Genomic DNA, 23,388 nt, shown 5'->3' on the forward strand with positions numbered 1-23,388 from the left:
GATTTTGGCACTGAGATGAAGTAATTCTTATACCAAAAACGAAGGCAAACGATTCAAAATAAATGTACAATTCTATTTTGTCATCCAAAAGTTAATGATGCAATTTTCTGTAAATATTATCATAAAAGATAAAGTGAAAATTAATTTAAATAAATATACGATGGATATAATAATTCGTAACTTGCTATCATCAGAACAATTCTCCAATACACAAAGACTATAAAGAAATCTTCATTACATAATTCCTTGAAAGTAAAGCACTTTCTATTACATTCCTTATACAGCTGCATAAGAAATCCACAAACTCAACAAATTAAAAAAGTACCAACTTAAAATCTGAAATATTAACTAAAAACCATTTCTAAAATAAAAAGCACGAAGAATCACACAAATATACGTCCACGATAGAAATTGTAATAAATAACAAACTTAACATGTCAACAGCGAATTCATAAAATCTGGAATCTTCTTAAGCTTCAGCTGCCACAGATATCAATATTGTATATCATCGACGATATAAAATATACATTAATTATTCTCACGATCGTGTTGCCTACAATCATGATGAAATCGTACGTATTCCTTGCATCCTTCTCAAAAAGAAATACCTAAGCCACAGGAATTCCCAGAATCCTGTCCCAATTTTGTTTTCGCGGAAACAAGAATCCTCTCCGTTAGTCGATGCGCTTTCCTTCAACTTTGTACACGAGTCTGTAGACGCTCCGAGCAAAGTATGATGCAAGTCGATACGAACTTTGCAGGTCTGCCCAAGGTATACGAACAAACGGAGGAACCGTGTAGACGGGGAACGAGAAGGGGAAAGGAACGAGCCTGGAGGAACAAAACAATGCGAAGTCGGTACAAAACGAAGATCCCGAGGACCAGAGAGGCTGGCGGCCGCTTGTAAAGTAAGATTGGTTAATTTGGAGTTAAACGTCGCATCATTGTGCCCTATTGGCACCGTTAAATCAAAGACGTCGCAGGGAATGCGAGAGCCTTGAAGATGCCGAGTTGAAAATTACTTCGTTGCCGGAAGTGCAGGAAACATTTCCCCTTTGTGAGTTCCTCGTGTAACGAGTATCGTGACTATCAGTGGACGGTGACAGGGGGCAGACGAGAGAAATCTGAGCGAATGCTCCTTTACGAAACAGAAACAGACCAAGAATCGTGTGCCTTTGCTTATACAGCGAAACAGAAATCGCGTCTTTGGAAAATTTCAGCAGTGCCTTGAGGGACTATTCTTGTTCGCCTGGGTCAAGAAAATCGAATTCTTTGCTGTTGGCTTTTTACGAATTTCGTTGGAAAGCTAGAGGGTTTATAAGTATAGATCTGTGAGCGGAACACTAACGTTAATTTTGTTTAATTTTGAACATAAATTTCAATAAAAAATCAATACTACTAATGAAGAATAAGATATATTATCATAAAATAGAATGTTCAGTTAGTAGAACGTAATTCAATCAAGTGTTGATTTAGTGTACTGGGACATTTGACATCTTAAGCGTTCAGCTATTGGAACATTTACTTTATCTGATGATAAGGCAAAAGATATAGATTGCAGTTTCAAAAAATTGGAGTTTACATCTTAAGGGGTTTCCCTATTGTAACTCCCTCAAAACTAGTGGAAACTTTGGAAATTAATTCTGGAGAAGTTACATATACGATTTTATTCATTTCTGTTGATTTATTAATATCCATTTCAATAACGTCAAACGTCATACTGCATACGCTGCTGAATAGTGCACATGATTTTAGCCGTCTGATTGAGCTGATACAGAAAAATAAATTTTTTTTTATAATTAAACTGTGTTTGCTATCGCGTGACCGAGTTTTTTTATGTTATCTTGTTTAACTGTTGAGAAAAAAATGTTTAAATTTTTTTCCACGATTCTGAAACACAAATTTACACTGTTATTGCTTGAATTTCGTAAACAAACTATGATATTTAAAAAAATCATTCGTCATGCCATAGCAAATACAGATGGCCAAAATCATGTTTATCAGTACAAAGAACAACGTTGGACGTAAAATTACATAACTGCAACAAATATTAATATTTTAAAAAATTTTCGATGTACATTTATTGAGATAAATATTAAGCTAATTACCGAAAAGTAATAAAGACCTATCTGTAGTTTTGAGGAAGTCAGACTAAGGAAACCTCATAAGTGATATCTACAAGATGGAATTTTTATTTCTATTTTAAATAAAAGGGAAGCAAATTGAAAGAACGTTACCCTTAAAAAACGGAAATATGATAAAAGTATAATCCTGTCGCTTATAACGAGTTGTGAGACTACAGCGAATCGAGACCTCGAGCTTCCTTTAGTCCACGAAAACAGGTTTTGCAGAAGTGATTTGGTAAAGAATCGAGGAAATACGACGAAGAGGATTTTGCGTGCAACTGATCGACGTGTTCCAAGAAGCAGAAGCAGCAAAGCGAAGTCGTCGCCTCTATGGCAGATGTCCGGTTCCATCAACGATGTTGCTCTCTGTTGCTCTTTTACTGGATAGTCTTCATAACTTCCAGAGCCTTTCTGATCGTCCAGGACGCTCCAAAAGCTACGTCATTTGAAGTAACGTAAAAGTATGCTTGCTTAAACAATCTCAGTTATCACCATGTTCCGCGAAAGAAATAGAGAAATAAACATTAATTACGTCTTACTCTATGATTATATCCGACTCCCTCTTCCTTATCTATTTTGCAAACTTTTATTTTATGAGTTACGCAACTTGTGGAGCACTCTGTACGAAGAAACATTTTTGAAGCTGCTATCTCTTTCTGCCTGCGCAACATAATTTCACACATCAACGGGACATAAAAGCCTCACCTTTTCACTTAATGCACAAGTTCGGTGCATAAGCTTCTACTATTCTATACATTTTTTTTCCAAAGCTTGGAGCATATTTCATTTTTAATATTCGCGATGAATTATCGCTACACACTTTCGAGAAGTTATTTTAACGTCGAAACCATCGAAGCTATTGACATTTCCCACTCGCTTGTATAAGTCTTTCCCAGAATTGGGAGGTTCGCTGAATTAATCAAGTTGCTCAAATAAAATTCCTATTACCGTTCGTTCAAATCCCATATACCCTCATTTCGAAGAGTCAATACCTGAAAGGGTCTACGCGATACGAGAAATAGAAGCATGAAAATAACTCAATCTCTCCAGGCGTCCCGCAATTCGAGACATCATTCCATTCTCGCCCAATGTTACAGGAAGCTGAATGAAATCCCCAGAATTCCTGCAGTTCTTTACGAGCGTCGATCCAAAGCGTCGGAACAATGTTCTATTGGCTGTCATGCTGGTGCATTCTCGACAGCCCACGGAGGAAAAAAGTGCATTGGAAACGCTAGTCTGATGCAAGATCGCGGTGAGTCTACGTATGTTGCCGATTCCCATGTCTCGTAACAGATAAAACCATAAAACTAACAAGGACGCCTGCTTTTTCTATCGAACTATCCCCTTCACGAAATTCCACCTCACCAAAGCTATAATCCCTTGGTCTTCAAATTAGTGTAATTATCAACTCGCGTAATTTGCCTATGTAATAATAACCCGTTCTGGTCTCGTATATCGCATTGCATAAAATAAACATTAGGCCTCGTTCTCGATGCGCGGCGTTATCGCGATATTCCGCGCACAGCTGGGAACAATTCGTAATAGGTGTGATACGAGGACTGTACTTAGTTTCTGCGGTCCAAACAAATGATTTCTGAATATGAGAGCTGCAGCGTTTGTGACTAAAATTGATACAATTACCAAAACTATAACAACTTTCGATTTACAAATTTTTTAATTTTATTATAGAACTGTTGGATTCTTGAGTTTTCTAATGTTCAAAACTTTCAAATTTTGTCATTCTTCAAGTATTAAGTTTCCAAATTTGATCAATGTTTTCATTATTTTCTGTAAAACATATATCAGTAGTCATTTAAGTACAACATAAAATGATGTGAAATAAATTATAGAGTAGCATAGATTCGTTAAACAACCAAACAAAATTTCGCGTTTATACCTGTATCTACATACCTAATACATCATATAACATAGGTGATAGCAGTTTCATATATAATTTGCATTTTGAGAAAGTAATGTTCACCTCTTTTTTTCATTTTTACCAGCATCAGATCAAAATAAAGTTTACAATGAATAAAGTAGTAAATAAATAAAGCTTGCAATACTCATTTTCTCCAGCACTATGTAAACACTAGTTCATGGTCTTCAAACCCTGCGTTAACATTGCACTGTTTTATAAAATTGCATGAACCAGGGATCAATCTCCCTACGAATCGAAAACTTTAGGTTCTGCATTGGGTTAATTGAGATACGAAGTAATTCATTCCTAGATAACTTCGCGTGGACGAGGTCGCAGTGGTACTTATCGTTCCCTACAGTGTGGTTCACCAGAATCGGACCGACTGTTACCAAAGAATGTGTCCATCCACCCAGCTATGAACAAAATATGAAAAGAGATCGAGAAGTTAAATCAAAGGTTTGTAAGAAAGTAACGACCACTCTAAGTCCTTTATACTTTCATCCCCCTTCACCTTGCACTCCTACTGCGCATCGAATCGAGAAATAGACGCCGATTCACCTAATGAAAGTTTTTATACCGATGAATATCGTGGATTTTTGATTCTGTACGTTTTTCAACGCATTAAGAATTGAATGGTCGAAGTCAATGTGGCATAGAATTTCTAACTTCTAAAGTACTTACACAATGTTTTTTACACAAATTATACGCTTGTGCGATGATAAAAATGGTGTAAATCCATGAATTTGACTTGTAGATTCTGTATGAATATTTAAATATGAACTAAGCTTAAAATTATAATAAAAGACATAGTGTTGCATCCTACATGATCATTAGACTGCAGATTTTTATGCAAATTCATACGTTTATGAGCACAATTAAAGAAACAGAACCTAAATAAAAATATACTTTATCTTTCGAATGTTATAATATGCACTCTATTTTTCATATCTTCTGCGTTTTTAAATATCTATTAAATGTACTCTCTAACTTTTTACACATTTCAAGTTTTCATAAATGCACAAAAATCCACAGCTTTGCAGGATAAAAGCAGAATCAGGCACGTAGATTCGTGAATAGTTAAAAGATTAATGGTGTTCGATAACTTTCATTTACTGAAAAAACTAGATGAGCTAGATTAAATAGGACCATCTATTCTTTGTTAGTATTTCACAACTATGATAAACTAAAAAATATTAGAATAGCTTACTTTTAATATTACATGCTATAAGCAAAATATTGTGTTAACAGTGTATTGATTTCAATATGCAGATCAGCGAACGAATCTGGAGAATTTAGTAATCGTGTTGATAAAGAAATTGGCACAGCACAGAAAGTTCTATAATTATCAGCACCCCGGAAAATACATTCGATTATGAAAGAAATATATCGTCGACACTGCGTTGCATCGAATCTTCACTACGTGTCGACGAACCAATCAGAAACGATTATGACCATCGATGTATCAATAATAACAATATCAAAACAAGTTGTGATCGCTAAAGAAATGATACGACTATTTGCGCCTTTAAAAAAGTGACGCCTGAAATACTCATATGAGATTGAAATCTTCTCATATAAATACTTATTGCAAAAACATAGCGTTGCAAACGATTTTGTAGTTATTCCGCTTTTTCGAGCCAGATTCAACATGATTAAATAATAAATAAAAATAGTAGATACTAAAATTCATAAATTTTCAAATATTCCAATATTTAAATATCTAAATGTACAAATTTTTAAACTATTTAAATTTGTTTTAATTTCCGAGTTTTTGCCTCTCCTCGCAATCATTATATATAAGTAGTTCTACATACAAACAGCAATCGTAACTCTGTCAATGTACAGATAATTAACAGTAAGTAGGCAACTCTGTAATCTCTCCGGAAGATCCTTGATAATACATGTCAAGCTCGAGGTCATTGGCGCCTGCTTCGAACTATACAATCACGAATGAAATAGCCAAAATTGCCAAAAGTTACTAAACTACAAATTTACCTTCTGATTTTTCAGACTTTTACTCACAAAAAGGCGTATATAGATAAAAAAAAGTGACCTACTTTCACGGTGGAGAGAGACACATCAAAAATTCATTTACGGTATCAGGCGTAAGTGGGTCCTCAAATACATGCGAATTAATTTGTCCAAAATTGAACCTTCGCAGAAATATACGTACTGCAAATTGTATGGTATGATATATGTATGCAATACGTCTTTATCCCGACTACGATGTGACTCTACCCAAGGCACAATTAAATTACAACGTTGCGCAATATTAACAGGTTCCGTAAACAAACTCAGATGATTAATCCCTGAGCCACGGTTGTCAGCATTGTAGAGCCTAGGGGCTACTATATTTAACGCTGCGTCGAGTATAGTTTCGCGCTACGAGCTGGTATACATTGCCGTTTGTGTAACAACGTATCAACATTGCGCAGGTAAATATCGTAGAACATCTGTACCTGCTTCTTGTTTGTCAACCGAACAGTTCGTTTGATAAACGCAGACGCGTGTAAAATCGACAGTTGACTAGAAGAAGACAACATCCACGGAGGGGCAGCTGCGAAATGTATTTTCGGTCCCCAGGCTAAACGCGCCAATATCACTGGGCGAATTTAATTTCGAAAATATTTCATTTCACGAACTGTCGGGTCAAAGAGTCCGCGGTAAAGAGAAACGATTGAATTTCTGATTGATTTTGAGCAGTACCGTTCCAAGAGAGAATTATGTTCGATTGATAGCCGAGGGAAAACCGTGATTTTCGACAGTGCTCGAGACTTATATGCGTTTTCTGTAGTCTTTGTTTATGGGTGGAATACTTTTGCAGTGTCAATATGTTGTAATTAAAAATAGCGAAATGTGTTAAAAATAAGTACACTTGAAATTAGGAGAAATCGTATAACAGATCTCTGTGTTCTCTATAAAATTATCCATGGACATAGTAATATAGTATTGTCTCGATACAAGTTCCACTTGCAATCAGTTAGATGGACAAGGAACATAAGAAAGTCATCTCTAAGGTAAGTTCACGGTTTAACAGCTTGAATCTGCATTCCTAAAGTTGAGTACAAGGTAAATTGGGAGAATAGTTTCAAGAGAACTTGTGTGTCTATCGAATTTCTATCGAGACACATTGGAATCCCTTTGTCTTTGCTCTTGTGAATTTTAATGTTTGACCTGTTTGACCTACCACTGCCAGGACCCCTTTAATCTTTTGGGCCCTTGTTTATCCATCTAGGTTTATAAATATTGACCCCTTTAATAGGATCTGCTGCAATCTGGCTAACACTCTAGGCGACGAGACATATCTTTGCATATAATATTAATGCCTATAAATGTGATCTCTACAGATTATTCAGTAGAGAGACCTAATCTAGCAACATTTTCTCTTTTTTCTACCTATCTGTATCTTATTTTTGTTCTTCACTCTTAGGCTTTAGTTACAATGGACGCGTTTTCTAATGAATTGATGTTCTGTCGAGTATGTCTGAACTCGTCTCACAGCCTTATCGTGGCATAGAATAGTCTAACATTGCTAACACATATATTATGACAATTAGGTTCTTCTACCCGTAATAAATAAAATAATTACACCTCCAATCCCGACTTATGTTACAGTTTTTGTGTTAGCGCAAAGATGAGAAATGGCGAAATGGAAAAGTCGTGAACTAAACTTAAACGATTGATTTTGCTCTGATTATTATAGTATCCATACATTCCTTTTCCTGAACAGCCATTCCCAATGGTTCCTCGACGTTTTATAACACTAAAGAAGTGATCTACTGTATTTTAAAAGATTCAATTTCCCTTACAAATTAAATTCAAACTTCCCTTTAGTTTTTCCAAAGTTTTTTAAAGCTTTTCCTGGTTGCCCAAGGTGATTTATCATCGCTATGACGTATAAAATCTATCTTTTCAGGAAACATATCTATCCGTTACGAAACGAATACATTCAAATCTTTCTTCCTGAAAAAGTTTGTTCGAAAATCTCACTCGAAGCACTGACTTATTTCCTTTAACTAGATTTTTGTTCGATAAAGGAACACCGAAATTAGGAACAGCAAAAACGTCGTATTAGCGATTAAACGTAATTCCTCTCGAAAGAACGAAATTAAATGTAGCTTCTGTTTAATCTTCGATTATCTTTTTTCTTTAAGAGTACAATATCGATTGCCCATCCTCTCCTTCTAACTCCTGCTCTCTCGCTCCCATGGGATTACGCTTTTTCATTCGATGAAACGTGGAAAAAAGAATGACATAAATGTGGCCGTGTTTCACTCGATCTTCTCTACGCGAGACACTCGTGCATCGTCGACGATGGCCCTCCCCGTTACAAAGTGCTCGACATATATATATACGTATATTTGAATATATCCAACTGATCGCTCACCTTTGCATTCTTTGTGGGTTTCATCGGAATTGTCTTCACAGTCATCTGTTCCGTCGCAGACCCACGAGAGCGGTATACAGTTACCATTGGCACATCGAAATTGCCTTAAAGTACAAGCCCTGCCTGGAACGAAATAAATAAAAAAAGAAATGAAATCCCACGCGAACGTTCCGATAGAAACAAAGAAAACCATTTAATTAAGCTCTGCTGAAAAAGTACATGAGAAACAAGAGGGAGGGAGAAAAAGAAAAAAGCTGTTGGAATCGCACGAGGATATTCTCAACCCTGTTGCACAGGGGAACAACATTGACGTCACTTTCATTATAATTTCACGTCCGTATATGAGCCGTGTATATACGTACCGCGCGAATTTTTATTTCTGCTCGCATTCATTTGCAATTCTTTGTCCGCGGCGTTGAATATACGCGATCCACGATCCCACGATTCGATTTCATGAAGCGGAATCAGAAGGTTCTCTTTTCATGAGACGCTTCCCGTGGTTTCCGCTGAAGATAATTTCTCGCCGTGGAAAAAAATATGGCGGACGATGGCCAATAAATTGATGCTCGAGCCTTTTCAATTCGAGTCTCATCGGTACACCCGAACTCATCTTTGATTCGACACGAAAAATTCCCAACGACAGAGGGTGCTTTTCAGCTACGACACAGTGTTATAATATTATTTGAGTAGATTTAGCTCGCGCTGGTACCACAGTTTAACCCTCAGGTAGGTCTTAACTTTTAGACCGCCGCCATTTTCTCATTTAAAATATAGTATTTTTTTCTTGAATATTTGTGGTGTGACGCCGCCTAGCGGCAAGTTCGAAAGCTAATCTTTACCACTCAACACCATGTTTAGATTTTTTAAATATTTCTTCACAAATTAAGCAAGATGAAAAAGAAATCTTCAAAATACGGTATACCATGCCGACGATCTAAATATTAAACTTTTGCCATTCGGTCGACTGTCATACATCGCAGACAGATAGTTTTCTGTCCTGCCTGGCAGGGTCCATACATGGCAGGTTTTGCGTAATTGGTTCTTTAGAGCACACATACCAATGCAAAATTTCTGTAAAATCTAGACTGTATATATGTGTGAAAGTCGATGGCCATTGAAGAAATTCCAGTGAATATAACATATGGAACTCGTCTTTTCAGCTAGTATTGAAATTGAAAGAGTATACAAAAAATTTGTGATTTATCCACGAAAAATCAGCTCCAGCCAATGAAACTGGAGAATGTCCAATGTTTATCGTACTTGAGGAGTTAACGCACTGTGTTACACTGTGCTGTACCGTGTAAAGTACTTGTAACACAGTTCAATTCCTTAGTGTAATACCAGAATGCATTATACTCTTCTGAATCTGTATACGAATATTTAACATATTTAATTAAGGTATAATTTTAACGTTTCAAGAAGTAACCAAATTTTCGGCTAGTTATGATATAATCAAGAAAATAAATTATGTAAACTAAAAGCTAAACTTGATTGAAAACATTTTTGTTTCCTAAAGATTAATAGTCTTCTAATTCAGATGTTATTGAAATTACAGAGAATGAAACGTGAAATTATATTTTACTCGATGGAAAGTACAATAACAAGCACAATAAATTCATCATGCCCTTTGTGTAGAGTGCGGTCTACTGCAGCCGTTTTTTACGTACTATTCTCGAGTCTTTCCATCGACTACACTGTTACGATGTGAACAGTGGAACCAAGGTTAACAAAACCAAAATTTTGTATTGTTGGTAGCAAACATTACATGCTACACCTAAATCTTTGTTGTGTCGAGCAATATAACGCTGTGTCCCTGTTGGAACATTCTGTGTCGAACACAGTCTTCCACTGTGTCGTCTGTACCTGTAGCTGAAAAGCTCCCATACTAACTCGCCACACCCAAAATTTCGTTTATTTTACATTTTCTGTAAAACTGTTCCCTTTCAATAATTAATTCGTATTGTCGGTTTCGTTTATTCTGTGGACGAGCGCGAAATATAATCTCAGATTGAAAAATAAAAATATCGCGATACGACCGCGTTGTATTTTTTATTCATGTTGTCTCCATGAATTATGTCTCGTGAAGAGCGATGGAGGTTATTTCTGGTGTGGTTGTTTAATGGTTAATTAAACTGATTGAACTTAGGTTGAATTATTAACGCGTTAATTGCGTCACGGTTCACCGCGAGAAATGACCGAAACGAAAAATTGGATACGTAGTGACGATAAATTGTAAGATCGATGTTTATTAGCCAGGATGATACATTATCGTTCTCCAATAGGAAATAATAATCATCTCAAACTACATTATTGTATTATCTGAATTCGAATGCGATTCCTAATAGCTGAACGAGAATAACTTACCGATGGTAACGTAAATCGTTTCCCGATCCACTTTCGATAAATTTCAAACGTCTCCTTTTACCTTTTACCGCAGAATGCAGCGATTCGCTACGAGGCTTCGAGCACCAATAGCGCCATCTATGTAAGAAACCTAATTATGTGCATTCACTGTGCCCATTGTCAGAAATACATATATTTGTATCTCGTTAACCAAATCGAATTCAAATATCGCAAAAAGTGTTTAAAACGCGAAAAATTATTTATTACGAATTGATATTTCTTGCGTAAAGAAAGGTTATGGTTACAAATGATACTTAATAGCATTTTAATGTCCATTAGGGAAAAGACTTTATCTTCGTGAATTATACAGGCATTTATTCATTTACTGGTTACTCGGGTAACAGATTTCGAGATATGAATGAAATTAAATGAAAACTACTATTCGAATTAATCGATCATGTTGTACAATTACGAATTGGTCGCATTTTAGTATGATATACTTGAATCGTATAGAAAAATGTCGAGTGCCTTTCCATGTCCACTTCGACGTTATAGATACGAAAATAGTGTTGCAGGATAACGGAATCGATATTGGCGTCCTGTGATTGTGCGACAAAACAGCAGAAGTTGCGAATTTTTATTTTTAAGGGGGTACGATCAGATATGTCAGAGCGGCGATATTACCGACAAAATTAGGCAAAAACAGGGGTTTACGGCCTGACACTTTTCGTCCTTATATGAGATGATTTTAAACTGGGAATGGGTTCATTCGAAAGAAAACAGTTCAATGCAGCGCAGTCAACTCGCGATTTAACGAAATTCTACTGATATTTAGTAATACGAGTGTTGTAAAGTAGAGCAAAAATCTACCATTGACAGGTATGGAAATTTAAGCATTTTTATGTAATTTAGAGAGTGTTTTGATCGAAATCGCGAGTTGACTGCGCTGCGTTGTACTTTTTTCTATCGAATGAACCCTTTCCCAGTTCAAAATGTTCTCATATAAGGACGAAAAGTGTCAGGCCGTAAAACCATACAACAGTATTGCTTTTGGCTGGGTTATCGATAAAACAGAGCAAAAAATGTGACAAATTTAGTTGAGCATTTGCAAACCAGGCGACGCCTAATTTGTAAGGCTGCCGATGTGGAATCGGAATCTGTGATACCCAAATTAACGATTCGAGTTACTGAAAATTTCCCCCTCCACTACACACACCACCTTAGGAGTCGCGTGTACGTGAGCTCGGCGCTTCGGGCCACTCCGGCCATATTCGAAAAGTCAAAAGAGAACGCAAGTGTAAAGTGAACCTTACTCTCTCGCTCTTTAAATACTGTCCAAGTTGCCGACAAACGACACAAACCGCGCGCGATATTTTCATTTGTCCAGACATATTTACGAAAGCCCGAGAAGACAAGAATACGGAGCCCGTCTTTTGCTATCATGCAGGTTCAAATCTGTGACTTTTTTATTTCATACATAATTTTTAGTAGCTTTTTAACTTTAGAATTCCTCGCTTCATATATTACTTCATTTATAAAATACTGTAGAAAATATAATTCATATTTTAGCCACACAGATAGCCATAAAACACAGTTGCATCGTTCTCATTTTTTTACAACCAGTCTTTTATGGAATGAAATAATAATTTGAGTCATAATAATATAAAATCAAATTTATATAAAGATTGGAATTGTATATTAAAATTACTTGTAGAATAAAAAAAAAGTTGCAGGTTTGAACGGGATCCGAACTCGATCAATGGTAAAGACATAGATGACAGGTATAGGATCCGTGCATCTTGACGTTCATCATTTCATTACGGTTACGAGGTGAGATTGTGAGATCCTATACACGTCTGATGTCACAGTTACATTGTGTATAATGAAGAAATAAATGCAGTAGATCACATGTATGTATATTCAAAACAGTCGTGTGCGTTTGGATACACCACCAGACATGCATAGGGAATTGAAATATCTCAATACCGTCGATTAGCTGTTGCGATTTCGAGTAACACTCGGTCATGTTCGGCTCATGTCGCATATCGCATCGCTCGCTCCTAACCTAGCGCGTTACCACTTATGTATACATACAGGGTGTCCCGCGTAACACACAAAAAAAAAACACACAAAATTAAAAAAGTGTTTACATGTCATTTGCATGGTATAAGGGGGAAAATTTATTGGCTATAACAAATTATCTTTTAGATTATTATTTTCAAAGATACGATAATCAAGTTTAGTTTTTTAAATAGAACTATATACTTTTTTTCAAATCATTTTGTAGTGCGTTTCAAGATAAATTTAACGACATAGAAATTATGTATCTGTTTTCAAATGGTTTTCGAGATATTGGATACGAAAATTTAGTGTTTTTCAGTACAGGAAAATCTGCTCGAGTAGAGAGCATCGCAGGAAATCTCGCCTACGCGTCAAGTGCCACATGCCATACATTGTTCCTTCAAACCAATACGGGAGGGTCTGCTGCAGGAACAGTAGGCCCAAATTCTGGAAATGGTTTTCCTGTGAACCTGACTATCATATCTTTGAAAATAATAATTTGAAAGATAATTTCATCTAGCCAATAGATTTTTTCCTGTATATGTGTAGATACAGTAATGTTGCCGACGAGAGCTGTTTCGTCTACACGGACGAGAGCCGCGGTCTATCCCCACTACCTCGTATGATGTGTGCCTCCGTGTAACCAATTCTTGGAACCATCGCGTACAAGCTCGATACCCCAGAACAAGGCGGCCATAAAAAACAAAGATAGCATTAAGGATTTAAATAGGAAAAATTGAAGTTTCTTATTCGCAAACAGATTTTCACGCACGTAACACCAGTAAATTCCTTGTGCTCTCCCGATGAAAATGATATTAAACACGACAGGATTCCGATTATTTATAACATACATAAAACTTGATTTATAGAAAGAAAGGTCACGTTCATTTACGTATACAGTAATGTTACAGACGAGAGCCGTGCTCGGGTCTCGTAACGGCTCTTGTCGTGTGAACGAAACGGCCCTCGATCGTATTATTACTGTATTTAGAATCCAACGATCCTAATCCAGACCTAACTCAAAATATACATACACACATACATATATATATTAATATTTCTATTTAAAATTGGTTTGAGTTTCATTAGTATCTACTTATATATGTAAAATAATATATACTTCTATATTCTATATTCTATGTATATATAAAAAGGATGAATAGTATCTAGCGAAATAATAAATCGGAAAACGGACAAGTAAGCTCTTTCTACAAATTAAGTTATTAAGTATCTTTATTATAAATAATCGGAATCATGTCGTATGTGATATCATTTTCTTCGGAAGAGCACAAGGAATCGATTGGTGTTACTTACGTGAAAATCCGTTTGCAAATAAGAAACTTCAATTTTTCCTATTCTTAATCCCTAATGCTATACTTGTCTTTTGTAACGTCATTGATTTCGGGCATCGAGCTTGAGCATAGACGGTCGAGCGAAACCCTTTTTTTTTGCTTCTTCGGTCGTGCATCAATTATCTTGGCGACCGAGAGTAAAGGAAGCCAAATCGACTACCAGTGACGGACGAGGGCCGCGACCAGACCCAAGCGCTGTTCTCGTCAGTAACATTACTGTATATGTATACGTATACTTATGTACACGCACACATATGCGTGATCTTCATATTAATATAAAAACGATATTTGGAAAAAGTGTCTATCTCGAGAAAGGCATCGACGTGGGCAAACAATGAATAATATGAATGTAGTGGTATTTAGAATGTGACACTTGTAAAAGTTATACACATACAAATAACATGTGTCGTTTGATAAATACCACTACATTCACACGATTCAGTGCTATATTGAATCACAGAAAATATCTTAGCAATCGGAAACATCGCGCGTGGCTCGTGCCGCTTGCAGGGATTTGAACAGTTGAATGTGGCGTTTCAAGAGTGAGAGAGTAAGACTCATATTCGCACTCTCTCTCATTTCCGCAAATGTCAGAAGTCGGTCGCGAAGCGTCGAGTTCACGTACACATAACTCGTATAGTAATGTGTGCAGTAGAGGGGGAAATTTTCTAAGCTACCTCCCGAATTCGAAATCATAGAAAGGCTCCATCTTGCGTTCATCAAGCAGCCACGTGTCTGTGGATAATACTATTTCTGTAACGAAAACTGTAATAGCAGATACCGACCTGGCAATTTCCAAATGTCACGTGACTACCGTACCCCCTTAAAGTATCGACATTCAAAGTTTAGAATCTTTTAATTTTATATCGCAGACTTGCGCCTTATACATTCCCTTTCTTAAGGAAAAAGTCCCTTCAATGTAATCTTCTTAAACAAAAAATATGAATTCTATCTTGTAATCTTCAGTTAAGACAAAAACTCAAATTTTTTGTTAATATGATTTATGTCGTTTTGTAACTTTGATTTATGTAATATTATTCAATGGAAATAAATATAAATCAAACTTTGTTATTTCTAACTAATGACCCTACGATGATAACTGCGTCGTGAGTTAAATGAGTTCAGGCAATAAAAGTTAATGTGTTCACAAAACGATACATCTCGTTAGCGATGGAAATAATTGAAATGCACTTTCCGTTTGTCACATAAAAAACGCACCATTCGCTCGTTTAAACCAATTACAGTCAGCAGTAATGATTAAAAAATTTCTAGATACTTTAGAATAGTAAATAGCTGTGATAAATTCAATCTGTACAAGTTATTAAATTTGATACTGGTCTACAGTTTATTTCTTCTGTACGAATACTTTAATATATGTATATTTGCAATATTTAAAACAATTTTGCCTGTATGATGTCCTTATGGAAGGTAATGCATCAATTTTCTTTACGTATATCGATCGATAAATTGCTTCAAGAAGTTACTGAAAAATGTTAATAGGGGGCGTCATAAAAACATGACTACTTCTGTACAGTACGAGAATACTGAAAACAAATTAACAATGTATCATCGGAGACAAATTTTATAGTACTTTCCACACGATTTATTTCATTTTAAAATCCATTAAACTAATTGATCTTATACATATATTTTCGTTTCATTTATCTTCATTTTCTGTGTGTATGTTATCAAAATAAATTATTTCTTAGCGAATCTCGATTATTATTTTCCTTAGAAATACTTTTAAAAATAGATGAAGTAACAATATAAAAACGTGAAGAAAAGTTTTAATTGCGAATATGGAAGCGAAAAGTTTTTCAATTTACCGTAATAACGTATATCTAAGGAAATGATTGTGCGTTAAACCTTGAATACATACAGATACATATTTATGTATGAGAGTTTCGTAGAAATTCAAACTTCTAAAATTCTTAATTTGAAAATTTAATATCTTTTGCAACCAATATATGTGTATGCAATACTAAACACATTTTTAAATTATGGAAAAAACTGAAGGCCAATATCAGATGCAAGCAAACTATAAAATTAAACATTTACAATCAATAATTTCATTTACTCTTATACTTTGTTATACTTCTATATAATAAACACAGCTGATATGTTTTTATCTTACCCCTCTCAACTATTTTTGCCTCATACTGTTGATGCAAACCTTTCTCATTTCAGTCGCTTTAATATACTTTAATAGGATTTCAATGTGTACATTTTATGTATCGTAAAATTTCGTTAAAAAATCGAAGAAGTGCTATTTTAATTGCCATTAATATAAAAGCAATTATTTAACAGGAATTATTAAATATTCAGAACCCTCTAAACTTTATAAATTTATGTAGTCTCTTTGACAATATTCTATTCATTCATTACAATTAATTTATACTCATACTTTTTATTCTCATGTTACAGTTCGTAAATTCATGACGTATATGAAACGTTCACTTGAATTGAAAATATTTACGCGCATTGTCACGTATATACTTTTTTAGATTGATTTGTAATTCATATGATGCTATGTTAAACTATTAAACACACGAAGTGAATAACTCTTCGAACTGAATATTTTTAAGATAATACTATGTTTCATTTAAGGTTATACGAAATTTTCAAATATTATTTAACAAAGATTAAAAACACGCAATTAGTTTCTCGAATGTATCGAATCGCTACCTTCCAAGATTTTTTATTTACCACAAAAATATTCATTTTTCAAACAAATGAGAAAACGATGATTTGAAACTATAATATCAAGAAATGCATGCACATGTACGATACTAAAAAGAGAAGTTTCATCTGTTACTAATATAAAAATAACATACAAAAAATTAATTTTTATAAACACGACTAAAAATATAAAACCCAAATAAATATTTCCTTCATTCTTTAAATATTATAACATACACTTTCGATATTTTGTACATGTATGATATTTATAGTAATATACATTTTATGTATGATATTGTCCATACTTTTTCACACATTTAAACTTCCTCTAAATATATAAAAATTTATAATCTACTAATTACTTTCTATAAATCTTCTTCCCTTATTAACCCCATATTATATTTTTATCCCGATTAATTTCAAACACAGAATATAAATTTCTCTGAAATCTATAAATGTTTAATCCTTCTAATTTAAAGAAATTTATTCTTATAGTTTTTATATAGAACGTTTAAATAGATTATATGAATGTTTCCAGATTTATTTTATTTTCAGACTTTTACCCACGGAAAGATGTATCAAAAATAAGTGACCCACGTTCACGGTATAAGGGTATCGAAAATACGTTTACAGAAATAGGGATTAGGATATCTTACAGTTGATGAAGTATCTTAAGGAAACAAATTATCGTCATGGCGATGAATGTATTAAAAATTTCGAACCATACATATCGTATGTCTGTCATCATAAGTGACACAACTCAAAAAACGTGATCTTTTAATTACAGTTGTAAAACAGTTCGGTAAATGCGCCTCTATTCATCATAAAAAGTTTACTAGTTAACGAACAAAATTATATAATTTATTCAAAGAACTGTTCAACTGTAAATTACAAATTATGTAAATAATAACAGTAAATCATTTAAAGCAAGTAACACGTAACTATTTTACAGACTAATCATTCAAGTAAGATAACTTTCATACGAACAAAACTACTCTTTATGTCAATATTACGTATTTAATAAATAATTTTCTCCTAAACTCATAAATAATCTTTTTCCTCCCCTTAAAAACATACTTTATTGAGTTCTGTCACTTCTATAATACACGTGCCACGTCTCAACATTGTTATTCGTCTCAAGAATATCTCGGACGCCAGATGAAAAGCACAGGACTTAGAGATCTTCACGTGCTTCCATCTACCGCGGTCTTCCCCCATTTTCAGACTAACGCATCTCCGTACCAGCATCCCCCTCGCAAAGATCGCAGATATCGAGCCTTGTACATTAGATATTCTACCACCGTCGACCACCCTCTTTTCCCGCGTCCTACGTCAACCGATTTACAGAAAGTTCTCATTGAAAACGTACGACGAACGATTATGTAAGCGACACCGGCGCATGGCACATCCCATACACAAGTTCCCTCAATCAACAACGTTACGTCCGCCGTACATCTTCGATGACAACGTTATCCCCCTTTGCCTCGCGCCTCTGTTCACTTTCTTTTCCCATTTGGTGCCCCAACATTCGAAATATGCAACTTACTAGCAGTGGAAAAAGCATCAGCCGCCGCGAGGAAGCCGAATATAGTCAGCAAGTGCATCGGCGAGAGTACCAGCAGACGACAGCTTCGCCCCATCACAACCCTCTTTCGTCGCACACCCGTTCTCCCTCGTATCTTTCTCCACTACCACTCGTCCACCACTGCTCTCACTGACACTAAAAGATTCCCCGGATCCGAGCAGCGAGCCGCCGATTGCTCTCGACCGTGATTCGAGTCTTGCCCGGTGGCTTTGACAGCCGGTGAGCCGGGGGGTGATTCAACAACAACAACAACAACAATCCTCGCACACGACGTGCTGACTGATCGCCAGTAAAGTCTGGTGAGACCACGCGGTCCAACAGCCTTCACTCTGCATCGGGCGAGTCACGGATCCTCGATCGTGTGTACGTGCAAACAGCCGACAATTGAGAGTGGCTGCGTGCTCGAGTAGAAAATAAAAAGTGCACTCCACAAAGTGGTTGAGACTGGCAGGCCCGCCCCGTATGCGAGCACCTCAGTGTCTCTCACTGTATATCTCTTGACTCCCTCTTTTCGCATCCGTCTCACTCGGACCCTGTACGAAACCGTCGCGCTTTCTTCCTCCTGCGCAGCTACTCTGTTTCGCTCCGACTGCTTAGGAACCGTTCCCCCTTTCTCTCTTTTTCTTTCCTTCTCCCGGGCGAAACGGCGGCGACCACTGATTCTGACGCACCGATATCGCGCCACCTGCGCGCGCAGGTGTTCCCTCTTGTTCGTTCCCTTTTGTCTCTCTTCTTTCCTTTTTTCTCTCTCTCAGTCCCGCGCCCTTACGCGAACCTTCTCTGTCTTCTTTCGAGTTACGCTACGCGCGTTCTCTCGTAGCTTGTATCTTTGATTGTGTATCGTGATTCGTGACCTAGCTTAACCTAACCTACATTCTGTCTTTATCGCGTCCAGGTGAAAGACACCTGGTAATAGTGATGGGGCGAAATTTTTGTTGATCGTGAATTTTAAGTATTTATCGGTAGACTTTTGTAATTATGAAATAAAGTTTGGTTTGTATTTCATTACTGACAGTTTCAACGTGTTTTTCTATGAGTATCCTATGTTTTATTATCAATATAAAAAGTTGTTAAATTATAAATTCTGTTCTAAAAATATTATTCTTGTACAGATGACACTGTAGACCACATTAGTACACTTGGTCCAATGGTAGCTAGGAAACAGTTTGTTTGTGGGTGAACACTTAAAGATACTATAGGGTGTTTTGTTGGTTTATATCCTGATAGTTTGGCAACCACTTTTTGGGAAACCAAATCCCATATCCACAATTTTCCATCTGCAGAGCCGGAGAGAATGCGAGTATCTTGAGCATCGACACTTGATTCCAAACATAAATTATTTGCAGCGTGACCTGTGAATTCTCCCAACAATTCTCCTGAGTCTTTATCCATTAATCTAACCACAGCATCTGCACAGCTAACCACTATACACTGACCATCTCTTGTAAAACTAGAACATGTCACTGCATCTATAATATTAATAATATGTTTAATTGTAATTCGTATTTCATTTGATAATTATTAACAATAGATTATAATTATTGTGATCATGAAATAATCAGGCAGGAGGGATTGGAGTACTCAATGATTTCAATGCCCAAGGATCTCAATGTTGACCCAGCTGATCAATGAAAATTATTCAACACTGAAGGTCATTAAAATCTGTGAGGTGTACTCTATTTCCAATAATTATCTTTCATTCTGCTGTTTTTTATAAATGTATTATATTATTGACTAACCTCCCATATAATCTGCATACATTTCACCAACACGGATATCATATCGACGGATTTTGCCATCAAAGGAGGATGTCAGAATTTCATGGTCTGATACTCTGACGCTAGAAATAGAATCTTTGGCTTCACTTAAGCATTGCGCAGGCTCTTGTGCTTTAGAACGTACATCCCAACACATAACTGAGTTATCTCGTGATCCAGATATAATCATAGAAGATTCTTCATTGAACCTAACATATAATAAAAAAATAATGTTTTTTGATCCGAAGTTAAAAAGATATACAAAAGTTTAGAAACATACCTAACTGTGTTAACAGGGCCTGCATGACCTCTTAAGCGACGAACTGGAGTTCCAGTTGTTACATCCCAAAGAATAACTGACTTATCTAACCCACAAGATGTAATTTGGCTACTGTCACAGGATGCACATGCATCCATGACTTCATCTCCATGACCTCCATATGTTTTTAAAGCAACACCTCTATGTGGATTCCATAGTTTTAATTTTCTATCAGACCCACACGTTACACAATAAGCACCGTCAACTAAAAAAATATTGTATCCAAATCAATGTGCATTTTTTAATAAAAAGTCGACGTTAAAAAACGGACAGTATACAGACCACTAAATCGTACCGATCTTACAGCCCCTTGTTTACAATCTATTTCTCTTAAAAGTTTATATTCTATCTCCATTTTAAATTCTATTTAAAAACTATTTAAAAGATGTTTTTGGAAACAGCAATAAATGACACCTTTTTAATTCTACAAACAAATTCATTTCCTTAGGATAATCTTGTAACATTTTTAAAAAATTTTCGTTTCCTAAATAAACGCAAACATTCGTTTATATTTGTTATAAACAATTTTTCTTGTATTATCGTCAATATATAGTTATAGGTTATATTTGACAGGCTGACCAATAACAGTTGATTTGCAAAGTTTAGTTATTTGGTCAGTTTAGCCAATTAATTACTTTTCAGTTATTATATACATTTTTAAAATAAAATTCGAAATGCAAACTTGTTTTCTTTGTGTGAACGTTGAAATATAAAAATTTAAATACTGCAAGTTTTGTAATTTGAATAGAAATAAATATAAGTTGTTCAGCAATATCCAATGAGCAGTCTGATTTACTAGTTCAAAGATGTAGCTCAAATTGTTTCCATATCTTACTAGATATTGTCGTTCATTACTAACTTTGCGAATACAAAATCCAGTATAATTGTAAATCCTACTTTATGATACCTACCTGTCGAATTGGAACTTGGAACTATGAATGAAAATAAATGGATGTTGAATACATCATATCAACATTTGTCGGCAATAACCGTCATTGATTTGTCGTGAAATTTTTACCTATTCCAAAGTGACAGTATTTATTTCTTCAGCACAGTATGTATTTAAATTAAGATTATTTAATGACTAATAAAGTCTGTTATTGAATTTGAGAAAGAACTGTTTTCTTTTCTTCGCAAAACCGTTGAAGGTTATATATAGAGTTTGTTACGTTTTGTCATTCAACGTAAATTTTAATAGAGAGAGTAATTAAATAATAAAATTTACAGTACAATAAAGAAGAGAAATTATGTAAATAAAATGGTTGCAAATACAGCAAACAATATGACTGGATCTATATATCATGAAAGACAAGTAATTCACTAAATATTTATATATAATTATACAATGTGTGAAGATATATTTATTTATGTTCCATATTTTTCTTTATTGTCTTTACAGGTGAATGAACTTTGTGCATTACACGCATTAAATAATTTATTTCAAAAAAAGGGATATAGTAAACAGGAATTGGATCAGATTTGTTATAGTTTGAGTCCAGATGTATGGATTAATCCTCACAAGTCACTGTTAGGATTGGGTAATTATGATATCAATGTTATTATGGCAGCATTGCAAAAGAAGGGACGTGAAGCAGTTTGGTTTGATAAACGCAGGTTCGTGGAATAAGATAATTATGAACATATTATTATAATATGCATTATTTTATAATTATAAATTCAAAAATTTTTTATTTACGTGTCTGTTAAATTTTTTAGAGATCTCGATTGTTTATGTCTAGATAATATTGAAGGCTTTATATTAAATGTACCAGCAGAGTATAAATTAGGATTCATACTACTTCCTTTGAAAAGGCGTCATTGGATTGCCCTCAGAAAAATTCATGGTGCATTTTATAATCTTGATTCAAAGCTAGACTCCCCCCAACTCATAGGAAAGGTTCGTTTACAACCTGTTTCATAATTCTAATATTTGCTCTAATTAAAATTTGTTGAACTACATTAAATTACAATGAAAACATTAAAAAATTTGTTTATCAGGAAAGTGACTTGCTAGTATTCCTAAAGGACCAGATAGACAGTAAGGAGAAGGAACTATTTCTTGTTGTATCAAAAGAAGTAGATAGCAGTCAAGGATGGCTGCTAAATACAAGTGCAAGCAAAGAAGGAATTAGTACAGATTATGATTCCATTAGATACATTGAAGATAGTCTTACAGATATAAGTATAAAGAAAGAGGAAACTAAAGAAATGAATGACAATGAAGAATCTTTAGATAATAAAAATTCTAGGTAATTAAAATTCTTTAATTTTTTTAAATGATTAAAGCTTCACATATATTTAGATGAAAAGGCCAAAACAAATTAAAGTGGATGTGACAATAGACCATTAATGAGGGAATTTTAAGATAAGGGAATTGAAAAAAGTTATATAAAAAAATGAAAAATAATGAATATTGCATATAAACTTTCTTGCACAAAAGAGTAAAGTGTAATTATTCTCACTTAATTTATATCAATGTTTTATTTGTTTTAAATAATTTATTAAAGTATAGTTTATTATATTATAATTATGAAGCTAAACAAAATTCTAGTACACTAAATTATGTATTTGTATATATGTTATTGATTGTTAGCTTTAATATAAAATTATGATAATAATCATATGTTATTTTATTGCAAATGTTATAAAAATAAGTTAATATTTATAATGTATACTAGTTTGCAACGAAATTCAAATATATTTATTGACAGAAAGTAGTACATATTTTAAGTATAAATTGTTTATTTTGTAAGTAATATAGTGTATATAATAGTCTCTCATTTAAAATGAATATGATAATGTCAAAATAAATTGATTCGGTTTTTTATTTCTCTATATTATTTTTTTTCATATAGTTTATG

The 23,388-nt window shown here is 34.7% G+C and overlaps 3 protein-coding genes across 7 annotated transcripts in view; 1 reads left to right on the top strand and 2 right to left on the bottom strand.

Moving 5' to 3' along the window:
* Nucleotides 1-18,931, bottom strand: part of LOC143179930 (low-density lipoprotein receptor) — a 60,561-nt gene extending 41,630 nt beyond the window's left edge. The window contains exons 1-2 of one of the 4 annotated variants that reach the window (XM_076379375.1): nt 18,413-18,931; nt 8,432-8,554 (exon numbers count right to left, since the gene is read on the bottom strand). In XM_076379375.1, coding sequence (XP_076235490.1) covers nt 8,432-8,554; nt 18,413-18,506 — 217 coding nt within the window. In that variant the 5' untranslated portion in view covers nt 18,507-18,931. The remainder of the gene's footprint in view (nt 1-8,431; nt 8,555-18,412) is intronic. The other 3 variants (XM_076379376.1, XM_076379377.1, XM_076379380.1) reach the window with 3 other exon arrangements.
* Nucleotides 18,932-19,441: 510 nt separating this feature from the next.
* Nucleotides 19,442-21,008, bottom strand: LOC143179931 (WD repeat domain-containing protein 83). Its single transcript, XM_076379381.1, has 4 exons — nt 20,810-21,008; nt 20,489-20,732; nt 20,191-20,417; nt 19,442-19,920 (listed from the first exon to the last, which is right to left on the bottom strand). The coding sequence occupies exons 1-4, from the start codon at nt 20,880-20,882 to the stop codon at nt 19,550-19,552; spliced, it is 915 nt and encodes a 304-aa protein (XP_076235496.1). The 5' UTR covers nt 20,883-21,008; the 3' UTR covers nt 19,442-19,549.
* Nucleotides 21,009-21,448: 440 nt separating this feature from the next.
* Josd (Josephin domain containing) lies at nt 21,449-23,066 on the top strand. 2 transcript variants are annotated; one of them, XM_076378198.1, is made up of 5 exons: nt 21,449-21,581; nt 21,755-21,839; nt 21,927-22,141; nt 22,244-22,424; nt 22,526-23,066. In XM_076378198.1, exons 2-5 carry the CDS (start codon nt 21,786-21,788, stop codon nt 22,778-22,780), a joined length of 705 nt encoding a protein of 234 aa, XP_076234313.1. In that variant the 5' UTR covers nt 21,449-21,581; nt 21,755-21,785; the 3' UTR covers nt 22,781-23,066. The 2 variants fall into 2 exon arrangements, with proteins under 2 accessions (XP_076234313.1, XP_076234314.1); XM_076378199.1 differs by lacking the exon at nt 21,449-21,581 and having other exon boundaries at nt 21,658-21,839.
* The last annotated feature ends 322 nt before the right edge of the window (nt 23,067-23,388 follow it).

The sequence above is a fragment of the Calliopsis andreniformis genome, chromosome 5, assembly GCF_051401765.1.
Source record: "Calliopsis andreniformis isolate RMS-2024a chromosome 5, iyCalAndr_principal, whole genome shotgun sequence".
Taxonomy (NCBI): domain Eukaryota; kingdom Metazoa; phylum Arthropoda; class Insecta; order Hymenoptera; family Andrenidae; genus Calliopsis; species Calliopsis andreniformis.